General features: G+C 32.1%; 2 protein-coding genes across 3 annotated transcripts; both read left to right on the forward strand.

Moving 5' to 3' along the window:
- The first annotated feature begins 5,938 nt into the window (after positions 1-5,938).
- Positions 5,939-9,023, forward strand: LOC107415310 (CASP-like protein 2B1). The gene is made up of 3 exons (XM_016023617.4): positions 5,939-6,732; positions 6,833-6,965; positions 8,574-9,023. The coding sequence occupies exons 1-3, from the start codon at positions 6,509-6,511 to the stop codon at positions 8,823-8,825; spliced, it is 609 nt and encodes a 202-aa protein (XP_015879103.2). The 5' UTR covers positions 5,939-6,508; the 3' UTR covers positions 8,826-9,023.
- Positions 9,024-11,563: 2,540 nt separating this feature from the next.
- Positions 11,564-17,178, forward strand: LOC107415292 (protein NAR1). 2 transcript variants are annotated; one of them, XR_003056424.3, is made up of 12 exons: positions 11,564-11,952; positions 12,187-12,257; positions 13,109-13,262; positions 13,373-13,559; positions 13,732-13,858; positions 14,507-14,684; positions 14,791-14,840; positions 14,928-15,099; positions 15,478-15,604; positions 15,781-15,872; positions 16,408-16,693; positions 16,879-17,178. XR_003056424.3 is itself a non-coding variant. In XM_016023595.4 (11 exons), the coding sequence occupies exons 1-11, from the start codon at positions 11,821-11,823 to the stop codon at positions 16,558-16,560; spliced, it is 1,443 nt and encodes a 480-aa protein (XP_015879081.2). In that variant the 5' UTR covers positions 11,564-11,820; the 3' UTR covers positions 16,561-17,178. The 2 variants fall into 2 exon arrangements, 1 of the variants encoding a protein (XP_015879081.2); XM_016023595.4 differs by having other exon boundaries at positions 16,408-17,178.
- The last annotated feature ends 507 nt before the right edge of the window (positions 17,179-17,685 follow it).

Below are 17,685 nucleotides of genomic sequence, written 5' to 3' on the forward strand. Positions count from 1 at the left end.
AGATGATGTAGTTATTTATTTTTTATCCAAAAATAAAACAAAATGAAGTAGTTATTTAAGTTGAAGGACCCATCCCGTTTGGAAGATGCTTTAGTTATTTTTATGTAGTGAATGAACATATGGAGAGAAAAGTTGTCACTTGGTCTTTCCCAAATTTTCTTTCAAAAGCAGGGCATCTTAATCGGCCTATGTCAAATCCTTGACCAAGACAAAAAAAAAAAAATGTTTTTTTTTTTTTTTTTTTTTTGGGATAAAAAGATCAATATATGAATTGCAACGTTCAACAGTAATTTTATAAATTAAGATTACCAATATACAGGTGCGGTTAATTTTGGTTATTATGCTGCTGCCTCTGTCAGGTGCTAGTAAGGAGGAACATAAAACATTATTGGCTATTATATGCTAAAACATTATTGGCTATTATATGCTAAAACATTATTGGCTATTATATGCTAGTAAGGAGGAATAGAGTAGTTTTTTTTTTTTTTTTTAATCATATTTCTTTTAATCCTATTAATATCATTTTGAGTGCACATGAGGCAAGTGTAGAAGCCTTGAATATTAATTTCCATTGTCATTCTTTCGTGATTCATGTTACTAATTGGGTCCTCCTTTAATTGGTTGTGTTAAAATCAACTGTGACATTCTTTTAAACCGGATGTACCTTATGGAGACTTGGATATTATTATTCAGAAATATTGGGTAGGTCGTGTGTTGGAGACAGCATTTAAGGATACACTCAAGTTCTGCTCTTACAATTGAGGCTTATATAATATTTTTCATGGTAGACAAATTGCTAGTAGACTTGGTATTAAAAAGTTGTTTCTTGAATTTGATAATGAAATCCTTGTTTTGGCAATTACTAGCATCTCAAAGTCATTTCCTTGGGAGATAAGAACAGTTGTATAAGATATTTAATGAAACTCATAATACTGTAGCAATTAATGAGACTATGGGTACTTTAAAAGAAGGTGTAGCAGTAATTCATAAGGTAATTAATTAATTACCTAGAAAATAAGTATTTAATGCACAGAGTGTCGTAGGTTTGAAGGAACAAACATGTAAAGAGATGTAAAAGCTTATAAGAGGCATGTATCTCCAAAATTTTACTTCACAAACAGAGTGCTAATTGTCATTGGTCATCTGTAAACGCAGTGGAGAGAGAGAAAATAATGCCATCTTCTTCACTAAGAATTCTGCTAGCTCTGCTTTTTCTCACTCTATTAACACCTCAAAGATCAAGTAAATTCTTCATTCTTAATTACCCATTTTAAGTTCTTATTTAATAATTTCCTTCCCTTTTTTTTTTTTTAATTAAAATCTCTCACAGATAATTTTGAACTTGGGTTTTTCACTGGGTTATCTTCAAGTGCAATTAATATTTCTTTTTCTTGATTAGTTTCTACAGGCTAACTATAAAAATATTACAGGAATTTAATAATGATCATTTTAGTTAACAATTAACGAATGGAATTTGTTTGTTTGTAATTTTTTTTTTTTTTTTTTAATGGAAAAAGGTGGGCAATTGTTTCAGTCAGTGGTGTATAGTTGATGATAAGGTCCCTGATGCTCAGTTGCAAAAGGCTCTTGATTGGGCCTGTTGTCAGTATCCTGAAGGATGCAGTATGATCCAACCAAACAAGCCTTGCTTCGAGCCCAATAGTGTTAGGGACCATGCCTCTTATGCCTTCAATAGCTGCTATCAGAAATTCATTCAAGCACCCAGGAGCTTATTGCTCCTTCAATGGTGCTGCTTCTTTTGATCCAAGTAAATTTTAATTCAGTAACCTTAACCATCACCCTATAAGTTTCCACATTTTTAAAGCACCACTCTTGGAGGTATATTCTTGATAGACCCTATATATTTAAATCCAAAACATAAAATAAAATAATCAAATGTACTATTTTTTGGGACCATTTAACTTTGAATTTTAAAAGCGACTAACATTTAAAAATTTGAATCCAGAGCACAATTTCTCCTTGATAAAAATTTAAAAATATCAACTTTTTTATTTTTATTTTTTAAATAAAAGTTCAAACTTATAGAGGCGGCCCCATTTTAACTTATTAGATTACTACTCATTTGCTCTTCTTAATATGCTATTTTTCCATAGCAAGGACACGATATATGTTTCAAGACATGACATATTACATATTTACCCCCCAAAAAAAAAAAAAGACATGACATATTATATGGTTTATTATTATTATTATTAATTAACTAGAAATTAATTTTCTGTCAGTTATGTGTACCTAGAGAGAGGTATGTCGTGGATGATTTTTGAGATTAGACGTCCTAGAAGATAGATTTAAGATTGCTTTAATGAATGTTAGTTTTGAAGACAAACATGGAAGGGTTCACAGGTCCAAAGGTGAATCCACGTGCGAATTGCTTGCTTTGTTAAGAGTATGCCATGTGATAATTAGAAGATTTAGCATTCTACCAACAATAATATAGAAAAGGGTGGGAATAGCAGTACATTCTTCTTCTTCTTTAAATTATTAGGCATGTAGTTTGGGGAGGTGAACATCATCATGCTTATTTTTATTTTTATTCAAATCAATTGATAATGCAACACAGGTCTATACGGCAGGCATGCTCTCTTATTTATTGGATTTACTGAAGCTATCAAAAACTCTAATGCCCAAGTACATTTTCCACAAAAAAAGAAAAAAAAGGAAAAAAAGCCCTAATGCCCAAGTAGACTCACCCGATTCAAACTCAGCATATTGATTCTCATTATGCTCTCTCTCTCTCTCTCTCTCTCTCTCTTTTATTTACTTTTTCATTTTCTTTATTTTTTATTTTTTATTTTTTTTTTATCATTTGATGACAGGTCCTCCTTGATGAAAAGATGGGGGTCGTGGTGGGTGAATAGTGAAACTTAGATTCAATCAAAGTCTGTGATTGTTTCCCATTTCAACGTTGTAAACCCTTCAAGATTTTACCTTCTTTTCGCATTTCTCCCTAGGCAAAATGAAATGAAGGATAAAATTCCAGTTTCCAACAAATTGTCTATTTTTACCCTTATGTTTGTGCACCCAAAAGGTTGTGAGGATGCTTGATTTACATGGATTTGGATCTCCTATTATTGGACGCAACTATGCTTGAACAAGTTAAAACCAGGGTCTAGTAGTCATATGGAATCCAAATAATCTAAATAGGCAGAGGCTAAATCAAGGCCAAGGACAAGGTTCCCAACACCATACCCACTTGAGGAAATTTGCCAATAAAATAAAATAAATAAATAAATAGCCCACTTGGGGGTCTTATAGCAAATCGATGTCTGATCTTCTTCTCCAAAGGGACTCCTTGATCTCCGGGCAATCTCATTATTGCTTATCATACTGGTAACAGAAGAGAGAAGAGCCCTGCCAGGACTCTGAGACATGGCCTCCGGCTAAGATAAAGTGAGATTGTCACGTCTATAGCAACAATATCCCTAATATAAATTGTGTTTCAATAACAAAATCATGTGGTTCAAAAAAAAAAAAAATGTAATAAACAAAAATAACAATATCATCATGATGGGCTTGAAAGAAGGAAAAGATTGGGAGAAGAACATTATCACTTTCACATTAAAGGCCGTCAAAATAAAAAATGAATAAATAAATAATTGAAATATGAAAGAAAATTCTAGATCCAACTTACTACAACTTTCTTTTAATACCAATACCATGTTTTTATACGAAAAACGTTGTGTTGGTAAGAAACAAAAATGTTAAGGGTAGTTAACAAATTTTGTTTGCGAAATGATATGGGCATAGTATTGCATTCATTTTTGGTGAATAGAAGATATAATTTTTGTCAATCATTAATTTCACGCTAAATAATTTGGTAATATATATATATATATATATCAATTGGTGACTCAAGCAATAATGATACAAAAAAAAAAAAAAAAACTTTTCATTGGTCTATTAAAAAAAAAAAACTTTTCATTGGTCTATTAAAAAAAAAAACATTTTCATTGGTTTATCTTTGTACTTACAAAACACTCTTAATTCATTAATTATCACTCAAATCTACAATTTTATTGTGTGGATGTGATGAATATACAATTAAATTAATCTCCTTTGATTTTTTTAAAAATCATTTAAAAAGTTACTAATACTCACAATATAATTGCAAGAGTACACAACCATTAAATTTGTTTATCAAATTTTAGTTAGCAACGGTTGTAACTATTCCATTAAAAAAAAAAAAGCAAAATTTCATAAGTAAATTTAATAGCTTTTTGTATTATTGCAAACGCAATGCTAGCGTAATTGCTTACATGCCAAGTGACAATTCCCATATTGACACCTTGACATTGACCTTCCATTCCACATCGCTCTTAATTTTTGCTTGGTGGCTATTTATCCCTGCTGCCTCTATAACCCCACCTTACCAAACACCAAGCACCAAGCACCATTGCGAATGGTTTATAGTGGTGGATATTGCATTTATCCTTTTTCTTTTGTTTAGTGTTAATTACAAGGAGGTTGAAACATAAACCGAATAATAATAAAATATTTACTTTTTTAAGTCTTCAAAAAGATTCAAGTCACCAACTCAGAAAAGTGATTGGCTATTTGTCCGCTACAATGACCCTGGTTATCTTCACATTCATTTTTCATAAATTAGCATATTGATGTAATAATCATTAAAATAACACGTTTGATTTGATTGAATTAAATTTTTTTTTTCGCCCAAATACAATGTTTTTAATACTCTTTGTTTAGTATTTTTGTTATGTCCTAAAAAAAGGACCATAGAGGATAAGGTCAGTGTCAATATATAATTAAATGAATAATGTCTAGAGCCTTACTAGTTATTAATGTGTAGGGGTGGTGTAATTAAGTGGTAGTTGCAGTGACTTGTCACAACAGGAGGCTCTCTCACGGCTTAGGAGAACCATTCCTGGTTAAGTTGGTCAAGAATTCCATAGCCAAGCCTCACTTTTTAAGGCGTGAGGAAGTGGCTCTTTCAAAATTGCCTTTTGGGACATATGTTCTTTGTCTCTCTTTGCCGCTACTCCTGAATCCACTTGAAAAAATAAGCATTTATTGGTTTTTTTACTTTTCACACACAAAATAATAATAATAATAATAAAGAAGAAGCTGTGGTTAATTAGATGGATTAACTAGAAAATGAAAATTTTGGATTCATCATGATAGCATGTGAAACACTAACATAACCTACCGCTGCAATGGCCCACCATTAAAAGGAAATGAAGAAACATGAACTCAAATACAACCCATCTCAATCATTCTTTCATCTGCTCGTTTTACTTTCTTTTGTCTTAGTGTTCTCCTTTTTTTTTTTTTTTTTTTTGTTTTCCTTTTTGAAAAAAATTCATTAGATCACTTCGATTTTGTTGTAATTATATTTAAATTCTATATTTTTAATAAATTATCATTTTTTTTTCATATCTATTCAAATAAAATTGTTATCAATTGTTATTAATTTCAACAGTTAAATATCAAAATTGTATTTTTATTATATTATTTAAGTACAAAATACTATCAAACCTTTTTTTTTTTTTTTTTTTTAGCCTTTGACATCAAAATAAATGGGTAAAAATTTTAAAAATGAATTTGTTTTTGATAGATATTAAGAATTGAAGGTAATGTAATAACAATTTTCAAAATTTAAATATAATTACGGCAAAAACCAAGAGGAACAAATAAAATTTGCCTTTTTCTTTCTTTGAATTCAGCTAATTATGATAAACACTATAAAATTGGTCTATAATTTGAGCTTTCTTTCTGCTGGTTAGTTTGTATGTAGACTATGAGAAGAAAGGGTTCATTGTATTTTAAACAAAGAAAATGGGTTAAGTAATCAAGATTCCATAAATATATCAGGCAAAACAAAATTTACACCAAACCTCATTCAATCGCGGTATTTAAGACCCTCACCTTATCAGACTCTGACAGAGCTTTCTTTTCTTGGGGCCAGAAACTGTTGGCTCTTCCTAGAAAATGAAAAGCATATAGAAAAAAACAAAAAAGAATTAAAAAAAAAAAGGAAAAAGAAAAAGACCACCTTGACTTCTCTCTCTCACTCTCTCTCCTCTCTCTCTATTATTTTCCATTCTGCTGATTCAACTGGGAGAGTAAATGAAGAACCAGAGGTGAGGTTGGGAACCATTAAATGTCCCCAATGCAGATGTGTGAGGTTCCTTTCGTCTGAACGAGTGTTCAACATTTTCGAAGCCTCTTTAGCTTTGGCCACTTGTCAGTCCTTGCACATCGTCAGCAAAGCTCCATCGCCCAAATATTTTGGAATTTACAAGGAAAACCCAGAAAGGAAATTGGCTAAAAAATAAATAATTAAATATATAAAAGAAAAATAAATACTTTGTTTTGGTGGGAAAATTTATTGATGTCTATTTAAGGCACGAAGAAGTGTCTTCGTACAGTGCTCAGAGAAGACCGGTGTGCTGTTTCTTCTTCTTCTTCTTCATCTTATTCTTCTTCTATAGCTTTTTGTTAGGTGTTTTGGGAAATAAATAAGCAAAGCATGAGCTACTTGGGAGTTGGGGTTAGTCCTGGGAATGTCCCAGTTTACCATGCCACAAATCTTAAAGTGATGGACAGGAGAGTTAGAGTGGCTGAGTTGGTTTTGAGATCTGTAATCTGTGGTTTTGGACTCGTTGCTGCTCTTCTTGTGGGGACTGATTCACAGGTCAGAGAAATCTTCTCAATCCAGAAGAAAGCCAAGTTCACAGACATGAAAGCTCTTGTGTAAGAAGCCCCATAACCTCGCTCTTCTCTCTCTCTCTCTCTCTCTGTGTTTTCCCTTTTTCTCTGGATCTTTCTTGTGATATTACTATAAATATTGCAGGTTTATAGTCATAGCTAATGTGATTGCTGCTACGTACTCATTGGTTCAAGGATTGCGTTGTGCTGTGAGCATGGTTAGAGGTCATGTTCTCTTCAACAAACCTCTGGCTTGGCTCATTTTCTCTGGTGATCAGGTATATATGTAATAACTATGTTTCATGAAATTAATTTGGTGTTACTTTAACCCGTTTTTCCCCTTTTGTTTTGCATGCATGACTTAAAAAATATGACATGAAATTCTTTTTGTATTTCTTCTGCTTATTTGAGATCAAAGTTCTGCTTAGTCTAATAGCAATTAGCAGGGGAAAACAGAAAAAAAGAGAAACTCTTCTATAAATTGTAATGAACATGGCTTCCTTGTTATTATCATTGACATCTCAAAGTTTCAGAGCATAATCATGAATTTATATTCAGAAGAATTAGAAGTTTATAAACAAAAATATTAGAGGGTGTTGTTTCAAATGGCAAGATGGAATTCAAAAACAATGTTTGGTAAGAGTTTTTAAAACGGTGGGTTGGATCATGAACACTAGATCAATTTGGGGCAACTGTGCTATTTAGTTTGATTTCTAAATGAGCGCAGTGTGGGAAACCGTACGTCTCACCAAGCCTCATTAATTTATGTACTTCTGGCATGGTGATTCAAGTTGACAGCTCTTAATAGGTAGTTGTCCATTAAAGTTGGCATTTTCTACTGTATAAAATTAATTGTACTGTCCTTCTTTTTGGAGTTATTGAAATTTGTCTGCTGGAAGGATATCTTCTAAGCTGGATTTTCTCTGGTTAGATGATTTTAATGGATGGTAGACTTGTGCAAAGTTTTACAGGACTATTATTAACTGCTGAATTGAGATCTTATTGATGACATTCTTATGCAGGTCATGTGAAAAATGTACTAACTACATTACTTGATGTCCCTTATAATGTAGGCAACTTGAGTTTGGTTTTTGTCGGTTTGAGCTTTATTGTTACTAGTACTCACAAGTAGATCTAGCAATATCCTAAATATCGGTTGAATCCATGATTATGGTGTATCTTTTTTTTTTTTTTCCTTTTTTTTTGTCCCGGTGAATCTATGATTATGTTATATGATATGTGAAAACTTGGAATATTTAAGCTGTGGTTGAGTATCTATTATGTACCATAGTTTAAAGTCAGTGGACTTTAGATCTTTTCTGTTTTTTTATCCTGGAAACCATCGAGTTTATTTGGAAAGTAATTTCTCATGACTTCAAATTCCCAAATTTGAGGATGAAAGGTCATAAATGCATAATCAACTTAACAACTTTTTTAGAAATCCTGGAAAGGTTGTAGTTAATGAAAATTGCTCCTTTCAAAAAAAAAAAAAAATTTACATGGTTTTGTGTACAGATTACCAAATAATCTGGAGGTTTGCCTTAATTATAGCATTGACTTTTTGTTCTTCTAGTATGCGACTGTCCACGACCTTCTATCCCAAAAATTGAGGGAGACTTGGAAAATGTTAGAGTGTTAGTTGGGTTCTCATTTTTTAGAAGTTGGCTGGACTGTTCATTTGCATTACAGGTGGTGTGCAAACTAGGAAATGCAAATAGGAACATTGCTGGTATTACATATATAGTGTTATACATTGCTGGTATTACATATATAGTGTTATCTTCGGCAAGTAAAGTAAAATTGCAATCACGTTTAGCTGGTGAACAACTCTATGCTTTTTGCCAACCGCATATGATGTAACATTGCATATTCCATTGTTTGAATAGGTGATGGCTTATGTAACGGTTGCTGCATTAGCAGCAGCTGCACAATCGGCCGTGTTTGCCAAGCTTGGGCAGCCAGAATTACAATGGATGAAGATATGCAATATGTATGGGAAGTTCTGCAACCAAGTTGGGGAGGGAATTGCAAGCACTTTATTCGTTAGCCTTAGTATGGTGTTGGTCTCTTGCATTTCTGCTTTCAACCTCTTCCGCTTGTACGGCAGCAACAAGGGCAAGAGCAGCGGAAGTTGGTAGGTTTCTAAGAGCATATATGCATACTAGTTATGACTGAAATGGCCATCTCTTTTCTTCCTCTTCGTCTTACATGGTTCTGTAATATTTTGGCCTCCCTCACAGTATTATGATGATAAAGATGATTGTAATTACAGGTTTGGTGACTGTTTCAGCTATGTTGAGTAATAAAACAAGGCTATGTTAAAAGTTGTTAGCTCTTATGGATTTTCAGTTTGCCTGTTTAGTCCAGCAATTTGTATGCTTTTCAGCATTTTGTTCATCTTAATGAGCAAAGTCTAAGTATCAAAGGAATGAGAAGGAAGATGCTAATGAAAGGTTAAATGTGCCAGTGATACCTTTTGAGAAACCCAAAATAGAATTTATGGCAATACAAGAAAAGGAATAACATCAAAGGCAGAGATTTAATTTTAAAAAAGTCAAAATGAACATTGTTTACTTTTTCACCATCCTTATTATAACATATGGAGACAAAACTCTATATAACCATTGCCAAGAATATCTTCAAGCCATCCACTGGGCTTGCAAAATCATACAAAAGATTGAGAGAGAAGGGGATTACACCAGCACATCTGAAATTCAGTCTGGGTGTAGAGAGGACATTTTGTCCTCCAAGACTTTCACAATTATTGCACTTTTTCTTTCAAATTATAAAATTCTCTTGCATTGCTCTTAAACCATCACTCTCTTCTTCTTCTTCTTCTTTTTTTTAATCAATTTAGTCCGATAATGCGGTTTTTTTTTTTTTTCTTTCTTTTAATGATTTCGACAAAACTAATAATAAAAACTGTACAAAAATAGGATTAAAAAATTATAACCAGAGTTGGTTATTTTGTGCATATGGTGAATTTTTAACATTTCATTTGTCAAAATGTATGATTGAACTAAATTGTTAAGACAAACAAAAATTAGGAGATAATACGATAGTTTTAAAAGTTTAAGAGGTACCAAAAATGTGAGAGATCAAAGATGACATGGAAGTGTAGGCTCAGCAAATGAAATTGCAAAACTTATTCTTTGCTTGAAGAGTCAAATTTATCCCCTTTGCTAGCAACAGTGTCCAACTATAATTCATTATTGCACTGGTCCTACATTCTTATAGTTTTACACAATTTGATATATTGATCTCAGATTTTTTTTTTTTTTTTTTTTTTTTTTTTTAAGTTCTACATTGCAAATTGAGTAAAACCGATAGAGAAGTAAAGGAAACAGAAATTACAGAATGAATGTAAAACATAATTCCTGTGGGCTATGGTAACTTTTGGGTAACAATAAAATAAATTACTTTTTATCTTTTTATTTTTCTTCTTCAAAATAAATTTTACTCCAATATGACTAAGGAATTCGGTGGGCACTGATTTATTTTATTTTATTTTTGAATTGTGCCTTGCTAATAAATTTAATGGGTAAATATCGTTATATATCCTTCTATTTTGCTACTTTTCTAATATTACATTTTTATTATGAAAGATATCAGCATAATTTCTTTACATTTTATTTTCATTCCAATATAGTACTATTTTTTAAAATTTTTACCAATAGAATTAAAATTTAATTATCTACCCTTCTAATTAAATTTTTTTTTTTTTTACCCATTGATCTTACAAATAACAAATAATGAAAATTAATTAATAAAAATAGTATGATCAAATTTATAATTAACTTGTTAATTTTTTTTTTAAGAAAAACATAGTTTCAAATATATTTAATGCATTTGAAACAATCATGATTATCACATATAATTTGTTACTTTTTTTTTGTTACTTTTTTTTTATAAACTGGAAGGGAGAGATTTTAATACCAATATTTTTAAGATTTAATGATTTGTGTGTGTGTGTGTGTGTTGCACTCGCGCAAACGTGTCTTTCATTTTTTTTAAAAGTACTTAGAGATCATATATAAAATAAAATATAAAAACCATAGAAGTGAAAAAAAAAAAAAAAAACCTAAGTAAAATGAAAGGTAAATAGGTTAATTTTTAACTTTAAAAGATAAAATTTTTATAAAACGATGCTATATTTAAACAAAAATGAAAATATAATGATGTTATACTGGTATTTCTTGTAATATAAATGTAGTATTAAAACAATAACAAAATAAGAGGGATTACAATGATATTTACTTTAAAATTAATAACAACATAATTGATATTGACAATGAACAATTTACCAAAAAGAAAAAAGAAAAATAGAATATCAAAATTGAGTTTTGATATTTAATATCGTTGATGATGATATCGTCATTTCTTTAATAATAACTTTTAATTAAAATATTTAATTTTATTAATTTAATTTATAAAATTTTAAAATAAATTCTTTAATAATAATAATAATAATAAAAATCAAATAGAATTTTTTATTAAAACATAATTCAGCAATTATAATCCATGATCTTAACCTAAAAGACAATACTGCATTTTAATTTTTAAAAATCTTTTAAATAAAAAGTTGAGGTTTTCTTTAAAAAAATAAAAATAAAAATAAAAATAAAATAAAATAAATAAATTTCAACCATTTGAAAAGTAGAGAATATAAAAACCATAGAATGTGGAAAGTTGAGTGCAAGCGGTGGTGATGGACCGTGGCTGACACGTGCCTGGGAGTCTACAAAGCAAAAGCATCGTGGTGTCTGATTGGACAACTGAATTGATAAATAAATAAAAGGACATGTTTGACCTTGATTTTCCATGAAAGTCTACGATTTCAATGGCTACTGAAAGAAATAGCCCTAAAGGCGGTTTACACAGGAAACATTCCAACACACATTCCTCATTCTCAGTTTCTCCTTCACAAAGTTCACCGCCCCTCTGACCTACTCAAAAAGCTTCCAACACACCCTTTTCTGTTTCTCACTCTTCGTCTTCAATTTCGTTACCTCTCTCTCTCTCGAGCTCCAGAAAAACCCCCAACTTCTCCACAACCTCCGCAAGTTTTAAATTCTCAAAATCTTTTTGGTGTAAAACCGCGTCTTCAGCTATCGAGTTCGGGTGGATAGAAAGATGTCTGAGAAATTCTCTCCGACGCTTCGGATTGGAGATCTAAGCGATTTCATAGCGCCGTCTCAGGCTTGTATAGTCTCTCTTAAGGGACTCAAATCTTCCTCCTCCAATCCTTCAGCTAATAAACCTGAGGTATTTCTCTTTCCTTAAAAGTATATATATTTATATATATTATTAATTTATTGTTTTTTCGCTAATACTCGCAAATGTCCCAAAAAAATGTTTGTTTCTTTTTCCTGATTTTGTAGTAAGAAAATGATTCATTTTTGGTTAATGATTTTATGTAAGTTGGCTCGAATAGTTGTTAGGGTTCTGTGAGCTGAATTCAGCTAATTTATGGACTTTTTTTAATTTTTTTGGCTGAAGGTTTCGACTTCTAACCAGCAATTGAAAACAGAACCGGTAAAGATTTCGCTCAAGGATTGCTTAGCATGCAGGTAAATTTATCTCTCTTAAAAACTCTTACTGGTTGGCGTATTTATTTGTGTAATCTAAGTGATACTGATGGAAACTTAAGGAATTTTTGAAGTATCAATTTCCATTTTCTAATCATATTCAAGTTATTGACGACTCAATTGGATTAGAATTTGTTGAAATACTTAGTACCCCTTTGTGTTGCAGGTTGAACTGGATTGAATTGGATTATTTTAAGTTTAGACCAATCGTATTGGAGTATTTAAAATTTATCTCAATATGATTGGACAAGACTTCCAGCAGTCCAGTCCAATCCAATCCCGTCGTGCAACACAAACGGTCCTTTATGTTTTGATAAAAATTTTTGGTCGGATTGTACTGTTCTTGTGTCATAGTTCAACCATTGGCTTCTCGGGGAATGGTCATTCTAAGATCAACTTCGAGGTTGTTTTGCATTGAATACCTTGTGTAAATATTTCTTATATTGCATTAACAACCATACCGATGTAATAATAGATGCTTTGAGAGTGTAATGCATGGATCTATTTCACTGAAGTTCCTGTTAGGCACCATAATTGTCAGATGACATGTCACCGCCCACTGTTCTCTCTACCTACAAAGAAAAATAAAACTTAGTTAGGGGAAAAAGGAGTTACTTGTGGGTTTGATAATATATGTAGTTTTTCCTGGTTCTAAATTTTCAAGTTGTCAAGCAACCAGTTGGCTTAAATAGTTATCGCTTCAAAACTATTCTCTCTATGAGTTTTAGATAACTTGTCAAGGTTGTTCATTTGGAATTCTTTTTTATTCTTTGAAAAGAAGAGCTCTTATTTTCCATTCCAAAAGATTGTTATGATCTAATATGTCAATGCAGTGGGTGTGTCACATCAGCAGAGACCATTATGCTGGAAAAGCAAAGTTTGGATGAGTTTCTTTCTAATGTCAATAAAGGGAAGCCAGTAATCGTCTCCCTCTCTCCGCAGTCAAGAGCTTCACTTGCAGTTCATTTTGGCATTTCACCACTTCAGGTGAGGATAGGTCTAGTTCCCTTGTACTATTAGAGAGATGCGCAGAGGTATTGTTCAAGCATTTTTGGGAACAATGGCTTCTAATGCTGGATGTATTTTTTATTTTTCAGGTTTTTAAGAAACTCACAACACTTTTTAAGTCCTTGGGCGTAAAGGCTGTATTTGATACAAGTTGCAGCAGAGATTTAGCCCTAATCGAAACTTGTAACGAATTCATTGCATGGTACAAAAAAAGCCAAATGAATGATGATGAAAGATGTAATACCTCCCTACCCATGCTTTCATCTGCATGTCCAGGTATATACTAGAACCTTTAAGTTGTGTGCCTATTACATTTCATCCTTCTCTTTCCCCTCTTCCTAAACAAGCACCCACAAAATATAAACCCATGTTTAATACTTCTCTGCCTGGTGAAGGGAGGCAAATTGTTGTTTTGATGTGCTAAATGAAATTCTTTCTTGTGTTACAGGTTGGATATGCTATGCTGAAAAACAATTGGGTTCCTATATTCTGCCCTATATATCTTCAGTTAAGAGTCCCCAGCAAACTATTGGGGCTATTGTGAAAAATCTGATATGCCAACAAATGGATCTCAGGTGATTTTTCAGTCCTTAAGTGAACCATTATCAAAATTGTAATGCATACACACATAAAGAGATAGGTCACCATGTATGGTAATCATTTTAGTTACCTTTGCTTTCTCACTAAAACTTGTCAAATGACAATATAATGATAATTTATACATTATTCAATCAACATGTAGCTGTCTTTTTTATTTCATGTCAATTAAATATGAAATACACGCATAAAGAGATAGGTCCATGTATAGTAATCATTTTAGTTACCTCTGCTTTCTTACTGAAACTTATAAAATAATAATGTAATGATAATTTATACATTATTAAAGCAACATTAGCTATCTTTTTTGTTCCCCAGTTCATGTCTATTAAATATGAAATGGATTTGTTTCCCTAAAAAAAAGCATAAGTGACGTTGAATTATTGTCCAACGTTTTCTTTAGTCCTTATATGATTGCTATGTTGTCTTTGCTTTAGTATGCCTTAAGAGTATGAAGCCATTTTTATTTTTATTTATTTATTTATTTTTTATGTGGGTGTGGAAGGTAGGAGTATGAAGCTTAAAATATCCAGCTTATATGCATGCTTGAATGGTTTAATTAAGAGTTCTTGCATTTTGTTTGCGTATGCTTGAATGGATATGATTGGTTGATGTTTCTTTAATAGGCCAGATGAAGTTTACCATGTGACTGTAATGCCTTGTTATGATAAAAAGCTTGAGGCTTCCAGAGATGACTTTGTTTTTCAAGTTGAGTCTGAGGCCAAAGCTAGTGAGAATGAAGGTATTAAGATTACAGAGGTAGATTCAGTGTTGACTTCTGGGGAAGTTTTGGAGTTGATACAGGTATGACAGGCTGTTCTGGTAGTTTTTATGTCCTCTTTGTTAAGTCAATTATTCTGAGAGATATTGACATATTTTAAGTAACTATTTTGACATCATATATTTGCAGTTAAAAGGAGTGGACTTCAAAGCCTTAGAAGAGTCTCCTCTGGATAGGATGTAAGAACTTTTGTTTCCCTCGTAGGCTTCTTCATCTTGCCCAAGTTGTTATTTACTGATAGGTTTATTTTTGTCATCTTGCTGCAGGCTGACGAATGTTACTGAAGAAGGGGAACTTTATGGAGTATGTGGCAGCTCGGGAGGTTATGCAGAAACTGTTTTTAGATATGCTGCTAAACTTCTATTTGGAAAAGAAATCAAAGGCCCTCTGGATTTTAGAACTATTAGAAATTCAGATTTCCGGGAAGTAACTTTGGAAGTAAGTCAAGTTCTTTATAACTTTGTTCGTAATTTCAAGGCTTATGAGGAAGTTTCATTATACAACTTTCTTTTTTTTCCCCTAAAAAATTTCATTTTAGAACTTACGCTCTCTGAAAATGGCCATATTGATATTTCTGCATAAATAAGGATGGCAATTATAGTTTTATTTTTTTGTTTTTTATTTTTTATTTTTTTAATTTTTGGATCAAAGGTAATTAAAGTTTGAATACCTACTCAATGTAATGGAACCTGATTTTGCTCGGTTACTGGTTTATAAAGTTTTTATAAAATTACCAAGCTTCTGGAGGGTTTCATATTTCAAGTTTGCATTTTGTTGCTTGTCACATTTAAAATAATGTGCTGTCTTTTAATGAAGGTGGAAGGGAAAACAGTGTTGAAATTTGCATTATGTTATGGTTTCCGGAATCTGCAAAACATTGTGAGGAAGATTAAAATTGGAAAATGTGATTATCATTTCCTGGAGATTATGGCATGTCCTTCAGGTATTTACCTCTCTCTCCTTGTTTATTTATTTATTCTTTTCATGTTTTGCCCTATGAATTCATAACAAACTTTCTTCCTTTTTTCATGCTGTATACTTTATATATTCAACTCAAGAGTTATTTGCAAACTGGAAATTTGGAGGTAATATTGACAGAAATATGATTTGATAAAACAGGTTGCTTGAATGGTGGAGGACAAATTAAGCCAAAGCCTGGGCAATCCGCGAAGGATCTGATTCAGTTGTTAGAAACTGTCTATATGGAAAATGTAAGTTCGATTTGCTCAATTCTTATTGAGACTTAATTATGACATTCTTGGCTCAACTTGCTATATTAGGCATTCATGTTTTAGTATATTCTTTTTTCCTATTATTTACTTGGCCAACAATATCCATTTTTGGTTCTAAATTCTGAATCCTCTCACACAAGTAAAAAATTATTAGAGCAGACTTGCAACCTGCTGGTTATATGACTTTCAATTATGTATAGGTGTCTCTTTAAAAAACACACACACACCCAAATTGACATAGTAAATTAGGTCCCATGTTTGGTATTATTTCATGTCTAGTGAGTAATGTTTTATTAGAAAAGCTTCCCAACTTCTTAATGATCCTGGTTTGTGTGCTTGTGTTTTTCATATAGACTCCTATGATAGATGTAGTTGAGATGATCCCATTCTATGTTCATTGCTTTTTATGTGTTTGATTTTGTATGCTTGTTTGTTTAACTTTCCTTTGCTGGCATCATGAGGCATAGTGAATCTTCTGTTTGTTGATTGGTTCTTCTTTTTACTATTTATACAGGTTCTGGTGGCTGATCCTTTTTCAAATCCCTTCGTCAAAAGATTATATGATGAGTGGCTTGAGCAACCTGGTTCAGAGAAGGCTAAGAGACACATGCACACAGAATACCACCCTGTGGTAAAAAGCATCACAGCGCAGTTGCACAATTGGTAACAATTTTGAGCTGCATTCCGGAGGAGGTGGCAACCTGGGGGAAAAAGTCTCTCCTTTGACCAAAAACGGCACAAAACCCTGTGGCCAATCACTTGTTCATGTGGTTGCTCTTGTGGAGTCCAATTTTGATAGAGTAATCAGATAACTTTATTCACTTTTTTGACGTTATGTAAATATTTCAACTCTGTTAGATGTAAGGGAGGAAAAAAAAAAAAAAAAAAAGAAAAAGAAAAAAAGCAATCACACGTAGATTTTAGCTACCATCTTTTTATTTTTATTTTTATTTTTCCTAATGATTTCCTTTTCTCTTTTTGAAAGAAATTGTTTGTCGTTTACCACATGAGAGGTTCTGAGTCAGGGTTACCTGCATTCGTTTACTTTTATTCATGTCTCTGTACGATTGAAGAAGTTGGGGGAGCGAGGAGGCATTTGCTCTTGGAAAGAGGAAGAAACAGTAGCCTTATACTTGTCCATTATGATGTAATATTGTTATTATTATTAATTTCCTTTGTTGAGGTGAAATTACAGAAATTGTAGAGAGGCTGTGCCTCTCATATGCCTAGTTATTATTTATGCATTTGTTCATTTGTTCATGCAAGGGGTCGTTTGAGATCTTTATATCGGGCCAGTCTAATTCTTCATCTTTTTTTTTTTTTTTTTTTTTTTTTTCATTATACTGCCTTTCTTTGGGCATTTAGTACCATTTGTACCCATAAATAATAAATATATGTTATGTACATTTGTTTCTGTTGGTACGAATGTGTTTTGTTTTTGTTGTTCCGAATGTATTTCGGAAAGTTCATTACAGCTGCCAAAGTTTAAATCAAGACACCAAAGGTTAAAAGGAAAAGAAATAAAGTATACACACTAATAATGTGCATAGTCGGTAATAATGCCCGTATATGCGAGAGCAAGACGTATAATTTGGAATTAAGCGTCAAAGTTTCAAAAAAAAAACAAAAAAAAAAGGTTGGTGGCAATGTTATGTAAGAATATGAGAACGAAATGTATTTAAAAATTGCTTTGCATCCCACAGCGAAAGATAAAAATGAAAATTGCTCTTCATTAATTTTATATCCCATATTTCCAGGTGATGATGGCTTTGTGGGGTAGCGTAGAGTGTTT

Source organism: Ziziphus jujuba, chromosome 1 (genome assembly GCF_031755915.1).
Source record: "Ziziphus jujuba cultivar Dongzao chromosome 1, ASM3175591v1".
Classification (NCBI taxonomy): domain Eukaryota; kingdom Viridiplantae; phylum Streptophyta; class Magnoliopsida; order Rosales; family Rhamnaceae; genus Ziziphus; species Ziziphus jujuba.

What these genes read in the sequence shown, in the direction of transcription:
- LOC107415310 (XM_016023617.4), top strand. Translation starts at nt 6,509, where the DNA reads ATGAGCTACTTGGGAGTTGGGGTTAGTCCTGGGAATGTCCCAGTTTAC. An exon ending in ACAGACATGAAAGCTCTTGT is followed by an intron (nt 6,733 to 6,832) that starts GTAAGAAGCCCC and finishes TAAATATTGCAG; the next exon opens with GTTTATAGTCATAGCTAATG. An exon ending in TCATTTTCTCTGGTGATCAG is followed by an intron (nt 6,966 to 8,573) that starts GTATATATGTAA and finishes TTGTTTGAATAG; the next exon opens with GTGATGGCTTATGTAACGGT.
- LOC107415292 (XM_016023595.4), top strand. Translation starts at nt 11,821, where the DNA reads ATGTCTGAGAAATTCTCTCCGACGCTTCGGATTGGAGATCTAAGCGAT. An exon ending in TTGGCATTTCACCACTTCAG is followed by an intron (nt 13,263 to 13,372) that starts GTGAGGATAGGT and finishes TTTATTTTTCAG; the next exon opens with GTTTTTAAGAAACTCACAAC. An exon ending in AAACTGTCTATATGGAAAAT is followed by an intron (nt 15,873 to 16,407) that starts GTAAGTTCGATT and finishes CTATTTATACAG; the next exon opens with GTTCTGGTGGCTGATCCTTT.